Here is a 7,925-nt window from a genome sequence, read left to right as displayed (position 1 = left end):
GCTCCCAAGTACAGTCAGGGTCTTCTGGGCCTAAGTCCGTCCCTTTCAACATCCTAATTGGCTCAGGGAGCAGGGCAGGCTCCCTGGATCTTGGGGCATAGTTCTGTTGATAATCTAGGAGTTTTTCTCTGAAACATGAGGTCCCTCCCACTTGGGGAGCCCAGCTGACGCCAGCAGAACTCACCTATAACCAGAGGAGAGCTAAGAAGTGGAATGATTCTTCCCTGGTGTGTGGCAGGGGGCCGGGCGGCCTCTCCCAGGTGCTGGGTCAACTCTCATGGCTTTGGGGTAGAATGGGGTCTCTGAGCTTATCCAGTAAAGCCCCATACCAGGTCCATGTCCAGAGAGGCTAAGGAGCTTGCTCAAGATCACACAGCCACCGGTGGGGCATGGACCGGAGCTGAGGGCTCCTGCCTCCCATGCAGCGATCCATCCCTGTGCCCTAAACTTCAGGGCAGGAACTCCCTGTCTTTGTCCAGCTCCAAGATGGTGTCCCGCAAAGCCGTGGCCACCCTGCTGCTGGTTCATGTTGCCACTATGCTGGCCTCCCAGACAGAAGCCTTCGTTCCCATCTTCACCTACAGCGAATTCCAGAGGATGCAGGTAAGAAATCTGCTGCCCACCTCCCCAGGGTGGCCCAGGTGACTCACAGCCCTGCTCAGCACTGAAGTGGTGTGAGTTTTTCTAAGGCACAAGTGTCACTTCTATAAACCTACTTTTAATCAATTATGCCAGTGACACTGAGAACGGCATGAAGAACCTGGACCCAAGATGACCTCAGACTTCAGCTGTCTTCGTGGCCACCTCCACCATTTCATGAGTGCCACTCAAAGTTGTCAGTGGAGTGATATCTTTTCCCACCTTTGCCCATCCTTCAGAGGAAATTTTCAATTAACAAGTCAATAAATATTTGCTGAGCATCTGAGTGAGAAGCCAGACATACAAGGAAATTTAAGAACCTCCCGTCTTCAAGGAGCAGGCTCGGGAGTCAAGACACAAACATACGAAAAATTCTCTAACAATAGAAGACAAAAGGGAGATGTCACAAGGCAGGGGATGATTAATTGCACAATAAATGATGCTGATGGTGAGCGCTGAGTGCAGAGGAGGGAGAAGTCACTGTGGGCTGGCACCTGTTCGGGAGCCTACAGCGAAAAGGTGAAGCCTGAGCTGGGGCCTTGAGAGAGCAGGAGGGAGGGAGGAACGGGTGGGAGCAAACGTCCAGGGTGGGAGAGAGGGTGGCTTTCCGTGTAGCAGTGGCCAAAGCCTCCTTCTCTTTAGAGCCCAGGAGGAAATAAGGCAGGCTGAATCGAACCAGGCAGTGGGGCCTGAGGAAAACTGGATTCCCTGTGACTTTTTAGATGTCAGGGGTTCTGAGTGTCTGTGCTAACTCTGGTTTCTCTCTTTCACATGGGGTGATGAAGAAATGGAGTTTCATGTCCCACCAGTCCGAGAGCAAGTCTCTAATAGGGGCAGTTCTCTGGGAGGTCATATGACCCTGCAGTCCGGCTTCTGTGTCTACACCCTCTGTCCGGGGCGAGCATCCATATACCCACTAAACAGTGTCCCTTGCAAAGGCACGCTGGACCCAGCTACCCTTCCTCAGGGACAGACATGAGAACAGATGGAGAAGAAGCAGCGGGCCCCCTAAACATACCTTCCTCCATCACTGCTCTCTCTCCAGAAAAGACAACCAGTTGTTCTAGAATCACCACATCTCAGGGCAGGCCCAGAGCTGAATCCCAAGAGTGTCATTGAAGAAACCAAAGAAAAGCGGTGTATCTGATCTCAGTGCTGGGGGAACTGGCAAGCAGGATGCCAGGCGAGATTTGGGACAGGACAGAAATAGGCAAACTCAGTAGAGTATAAACTAGCAAAATGGCAGTCGAAGGACATTTTGCATTAATCTGCTCTATGGTTTTGCTCCCTGTAATTGCCAGGCTCCGGGTTTTTTATGAAGAAGCTGCAAACTCCTTCCTCCATAATTCATCTCCCTGTCTTGCCTTTTATAAATCACCTCCCAGGGACTCCAGTTTCCGGGCCACCCCACATGGCACCCTTGCAGGCTAGAGTGTCTTGCCACCTTTCTTATAGGCTCTCTGCTAAGAAAAACACATTTTCACACTTAATATGCATGAAAAAGGCCATTATTTTCAGCATTTTAACTTAATTAACAGTAACAATCGGGGTGCAACGTTTGAACTTCAAAGGAAGAGTTTCCTCTTCAAGTTGACCTGTGGGTGGGCTACTCCGAGGACCATTAGGCCACTGGTGGCTACGACTGCTGGAGTCCTCGTGCAGGAGGCACCTGGGGAGAAGGGGTCTTGTGGCCTGTGGTGAGCTCAGGCCAGTTGGCATCCTGGGCAGAAACAGGCCAGGGGCGTCTGGGTGAGTTGAGGGAAGCCAGGTTTTGTGCAATTTTATGCTCTGCCCCTAGGAAAAGGAGCGGAACAAAGGGCAAAAGAAATCCCTGAGTGAACAGCAGAGGTTTGAAGAGGTGGGTTCTCTGGACCCCGCAGAGCCCACAGAGGAAGGAGAAGACCTGGTTATCAAGGTAAGCAAATGGGGCACAATGCCAAGAAACCTAATGCAGGTTCCCCGAGCCAGCCACAGCATGTGCCAGGGTGCAGCAGTGAACCAGCCATTCAGGCAACAAACTCCACCCTAGGAGGGAGAGACAATAAACCATTTTAGTACCAAATAGGGAGGTATGATAGAAAGTGATGGGGTGGGATTTGGGGGCACTGCTTTTGGTGGGGAGGGGTCAGGGAAGGCCTCTTGGAGGTGGTGACATTTGGTGAAACCTGAATGATGAGGAGGAGCCCTTCATTCAGGTGATGAATACTCACTGAGCCCTGCCATGTATGTGGCACAGTTGCAGGCCCTGGAGATAGAGTGGTGAACAAAACTGACAAATCCTCTGCCCTCCTGGGGCTCACACTCCAGCGGGGGGGCCACAAACAAGATACTGGAAGGACGGGCAACATATGACAAACAGGATAAATAAGCAAACTTTGTAGTATGGCAGGTAGTGATAGGTGCTATGGAGGAAAATAAAGCAGGGAAAGCAGATGGGGTTGGTTGCTTTCCAACCAATAGGGTGATTAGAGCTTCATGAGGAGATGGTATTAGTGCAACGAGCTGAAGAGAATGAGAGAGTGAACCATAAGAATGTTTTGGGGAAGAGCATTCCAGGCAGAAGGAACAGCCAGTGCAAAGGCCCTGAGGCAGGAGTGGGCCTGGTGCATTCAGGGAACAGTGAGGAGGCCAGAGGGGCTGGAGCAGAGGGATTCAGGGGAGAGAGTGGGAGGTGAGGCAGGAATGTGGACTTCATAGGCCACTCTGTTGACTGGGGCCTTTGGGGGCTTTGAACAGAGGAAGGACATGATCTGGTTTACATTTAAAAGAGGCTCCCCAGCTTCTGTGTTGAGAACAGGATGAAGGGGCAAAGGCAGAATTAGGGAGACCACTGCGGAGGCTGCTGGTGTGTGTGTGTGTGTGTGTGTGTGTGTGTGTGTGTGTGTGTGTGTGTGTGAAAGAGAGAGAGAGAAAGACAGAGAGACAGAGAGACAGAGAGCGAGACTCAGCCCAGGTGGCCATGGTGGAGTGTGGGGACAGAGCCAGGAGGGCAGTTTCCAGGCTCTCGCCCTCACATAGAAAGGTGCTGGCTCAGGTAGTAAATGGCCATCGACTGTGATCAGCTGTGGCTAGTTGGCCGTCAGTTGTAACCAGTGAGCCACTGGCCACTAATATAACTGCCGTGTCTACGCTGGCAGAAAATGGGGGCTAGCAAGGAGATGGTGGCTGAGCTAGCAAGCATGGTTAGCACAGCGGATTGTAGTTAGCAAGGGAGGTTGGTTGACAGAGAAGTGGACGGCAGGTTGCGGATCGTGTGGCTCCTGCTTCCTGTGTCTGCAACCCAGCCTCAAGTGAAACTATAATGATATGACTCCCCTATCTGTGGCTTCATGGGTGTTCCTTTCTAGCCTCATCATGTCCTGCGTTCTTATGTGGGGAGCGGGACCAGAGACCCCGCATGACACCCGGCATGACACAGAGGCAGAGCAAATTGGTAGGATTCTGGAAATATTTTGGAGGTAGAAGGCCACAGGATTTTCTGAAAGAACGGATATAGGATGTGAATAGAGAAAAGTAAAAACTGACTGTAAGGCTTTTGGCCACAACACCTGGAAGGACGACTGCCTACTTATTGAGACGGTACAGCCTGTGGTCGGCTGCAGGTTGACAAGAGGAAGATCAGGAGGTGAGACTGGAACGGCGAACGGTGAGATGCCTGCTGCACATCCAGGCGGAAACCTTGCAAAGGCAGGTGGACACACAAGTCTGGACTTCAGGAGAAGTTAGGGCTGGACACAAATGTGGTAGTCATCAGCGATCAGATGGAATTTCAAGCCAAGACAGGGTGAGATCATCCAGTGGGCGGGTAGAGACAGAGAAGGGAGAGGCCTCAGACTGAGTGTGAGGCACTTCCTGTCAGGGGCCTGGGTGGAGGGGGACACTGATAACTAGAGAGAGTGAGGACCTTGCCAAGGTCACACAGTGTCAGGGTAGCACCGAGCTGGACTCCGTGCCTCCTGCCTCCCACGGGACACGGCCAGTGATCTTGCCACATCCTTGGGATGCCGCAGCGTGCTGCCCAGAGTTGTGAGGTCGGGCGTGTGGGCCAGAGAATGATCCTGGTGCTGTGACCACACTGGGTGTGAGGCTCCTTCCCTCCCACACGCTACTCGGGCTCTTGAGAAGAGAGCTGGGGGTGAGCCTCCAGCTGGCAAAGGGGGAGCTGCCTCAGAACTGCCCTCTACATGCCCCTGAGGCAGAGTTTAAGGCACTACTTGAGGTTTCCGTGGTACCTGTTTCATCCAATGTAACATCTCGGGAGGCTTAGGGTGTGGCACCTCTCATCCCCTTTCCATCTCCCTAGAGCCATGCTATGCAGGCCAGGAGGAAACTGAGGCCTAGAGAAAGGCATAGCCACAGCAAGGGAATGGCATAGGCAGGCTGAGACCCGGACCCCACAGAAGCACACCTGAGGTTGCCCTTCAGGCATCTAGAGCCCATTTTCCACCGACAGAGTGCCTGGTGGGAAGTAGGGAGCAGGCCTGGGACTCCTCAATCATGGCTAGTCTACCTGCAGCAAAACCACTGAACCAGGAAGCTCCCAGGAAGTGAGACCAATCAGTGCCCCTGGCTCTGCTGCAAGGTCTTTTGGTGGCGACCCTCCAGACAGGTTCTCTAGGGTCTCATTTGTAGCCTGAGACCCTACAGTGTAGCCTGGTGGTCTTTGACACAGACCCTGGAGACAGGCCCCCTGGGTGTACCTTTTTTTCCTTTGTTACTTAGTATCTGTGTGGCCTTCAGTAAGTTATTCAACCACTTTGTCCTCAGTTTCCTCATCTGCAAAATGGAAACACTAATAGTCTCTACATCATAGGGTTACTGAGAGGCTTAATACACTAAAGCATTTAGGATGACACCTGGAGTGTGCTGAGGCTCCGCAGTGTTAGCTATCATTACTCAGGACAAGGGGCCAGTGAGAAAAGCCAGGGGCTTTCTGCCCATCTCACCCCTCCCGTCCCATCTTCCCCACCAGAGGAGGTTTTTTGGTCCTCCTCCCAGCAGGTCTCAGCGACTTCCAGGATCCAGCCCCCTGGTTAGAACTGGGGGGGGGGGGGGGCGGGGGTCGCAGAATTCCCATCTGGCCCTAGAAGCCCAGTGGATCCCAGAGGAGCAGGGAGTGTGGAGCCAGCAGTGTGTTGTTCCCAGCCACCTGTGGGGCAGCCAGGGGTTAATGGCCCTGTGCCTCTCCCCTCTTGTTAACTCTGCCTTATTTCACAGCTGACTGCTCCTGTGGAAATTGGAATGAGGATGAACTCCAGGCAGCTGGAAAAGTACCGGGCCGCCCTGGAAGGGCTGCTGAGTGACGTGCTGTTGTCCACCCAGAACGGTAAGGGGAGGGCAGGTGTCACCGCAGCTGGGGCCTGGCCTCCACCCACTGCAGTGTTAATATTCCAGGAGCGAATCCCTCCGAGCAGGGTTTGGGAACGGCAATTTGTTTTTCTGCTTTGCACTTGAGAAAATGTCTACTCCTGCAAGTGTGTCTCCCACCCCACGTCCCACCCCCTGCCCTAGGTCTCTGAGCCTAATCACAGACAGGCTGGCTTGCATGGGTACTGGTGCCCAAGGAGACCCGTTCCCCAGCCAGGGCCATCTCAAGGCCCTGCTTCGATGGCTCAGGCCTGTTTCTCAAACACCTTTCTGGCAGAGGGCTAAAATGAATGACCCTCCCCAAACAGCACAGAAGGGACCCCCGGGGCACTGTGGCCACCAAGCCTGCATTTTTCCATCATCCTGCACTTAGCCCCGCTTGGCCTTGCCCAGTTCAAGGTCTGCCCGAGTGACTTGTGCAAAGATAGGTCTTGGATGACAAACAGCCACTAATTACTTCTCACAGTCAGTCCCCAGGAGGAGAGAAGGGCAGGGAGGAAGTGCTGGAGGTGGAGAAACTGGGAGGTTAAATGACTTGCCCCAGGCTACAGAGAAAGCTAGAGGTAAAGTTTCCAGAAACCTGGTAAAACCTGCCCCTGCTGGGTGCCCCTCCTCCCTCGGACCTCCAGGCAGGTTTAGAAGGTGGTTTCATAAGCTCCTAAGCGGACCTGCTGACACTACTGAGCTGCAAATCTCTGCTTTTCTCCAGCAGCGAAGTGACAGCCCACTCCTGGGAGAAGGTGCTGGAACTGGGAGCCCCCTCCCACCCATGGAGGCCCCAGAAGTCTGCATGGCCCATCACCTGGGCTTGGAAGGAAGACACCCTCTCCCAGGCAAATCCCCCTCTAGCAAATAAAACGTAAAATATATAGCAATGACTCTTTTATTTAATATCTTAATTTCCAAAGGTCAAACTCAGGGCATGCCATAAAGGGGGGAAAATACAGCTCAGAGGGAGTTTGGCCATAAGTGGTGCATACATTAGCCGACTGTGTACGTTTTGTAAATTCTATGTTCAAATATTAATTCGGACCCACAGAATTGGAAGATTTGCGCTTGTCATTCTTGTCATTGGTGAGGAAACTGAGGGGGCATAGTTTTGTGCACACACTCAATGGCAGAGCGAGGACTGGAAGTCAGGTCTCCTGAATCCTGGTCCATTTGCGGTCTACCAGTGAGCTTGAGGTCTAATGGGCCAGAGCGTTTTAAGGCCTCTGCTCTCAACCCCTTGCTGAGTAACTGCCAGCTAGCCCTTTAACCTCAATGAACCCTTGCAAAAGCAAGGTGGTAATATCCGCCTTGAAACGTGGGGACTGAGGCACCAGCAAAGGGCAAACTATTTTATCACCTTATGGCTCCGTGCTCCAGCATCGGCAGCAAACTTACACAGCCAACTCACTTATTTCTGCCTTCTAAATAAAACTGGATGGGAACTTTCAGTTTTTAATTTAATTTAACTTTACATTAATGGATGTTCATTTATTTATAAGCTAGGGCCATATAGGAACCATAGGTTACCAGCAATTAGACACAGTGCCCGTTCCATGTTTCCACCCACCCAACCACCACGCGGCTTAACTGCAGACAGCTACCGGAAATGAAGAGCCCACCCCTTAAAAAGGACCCTCCTTTGGGGTGCTCTGAAAGCTGAGGGACACCCAAGACTTCCATAGCACCCAGGTCCCACTCGCATGCTACACATTCACAGTTTCCAGTGCACGTACTAATCAACCCAAGCACAGCTGCAGGTTCCCGGGAAAGGCTGCCAAGACGCCCAGTAATAAATGGAGAGAGGGCTGCGTGGGGCGTGCAGGAGAGAAAGGAGGAAAAGACCGGAATCTATAAAGCATGCGACTGGGAGAAATTGAATCCAGGACTCTTGGCCCTTCCCAGTTCCCCCATGCCTGTCACTCCATTAT

The 7,925-nt window shown here is 52.6% G+C and overlaps 1 protein-coding gene across 2 annotated transcripts; it reads left to right on the top strand.

Moving 5' to 3' along the window:
* Positions 1-460: 460 nt before the first annotated feature.
* On the top strand, positions 461-6,817 carry MLN (motilin). Of its 2 annotated transcripts, none has more exons than XM_033103326.1 (4): positions 461-603; positions 2,438-2,554; positions 5,857-5,965; positions 6,716-6,817. In XM_033103326.1, the coding sequence occupies exons 1-4, from the start codon at positions 487-489 to the stop codon at positions 6,724-6,726; spliced, it is 354 nt and encodes a 117-aa protein (XP_032959217.1). In that variant the 5' UTR covers positions 461-486; the 3' UTR covers positions 6,727-6,817. The 2 variants fall into 2 exon arrangements, with proteins under 2 accessions (XP_032959217.1, XP_032959218.1); XM_033103327.1 differs by having other exon boundaries at positions 6,719-6,804.
* Positions 6,818-7,925: the final 1,108 nt, after the last annotated feature.

This window comes from Rhinolophus ferrumequinum, chromosome 3 (assembly GCF_004115265.2).
Source record: "Rhinolophus ferrumequinum isolate MPI-CBG mRhiFer1 chromosome 3, mRhiFer1_v1.p, whole genome shotgun sequence".
NCBI lineage: Eukaryota > Metazoa > Chordata > Mammalia > Chiroptera > Rhinolophidae > Rhinolophus > Rhinolophus ferrumequinum.
Note: the sequence above shows the minus strand (reverse complement) of the source record. Positions and strands in the feature narration are given on the sequence as shown.

Coding starts and splice junctions, on each gene's coding strand:
- MLN (XM_033103326.1), top strand. CDS start 487: ATGGTGTCCCGCAAAGCCGTGGCCACCCTGCTGCTGGTTCATGTTGCC. Junction 604..2,437: donor GCGAATTCCAGAGGATGCAG/GTAAGAAATCTG, acceptor CTCTGCCCCTAG/GAAAAGGAGCGGAACAAAGG. Junction 2,555..5,856: donor GAGAAGACCTGGTTATCAAG/GTAAGCAAATGG, acceptor CTTATTTCACAG/CTGACTGCTCCTGTGGAAAT.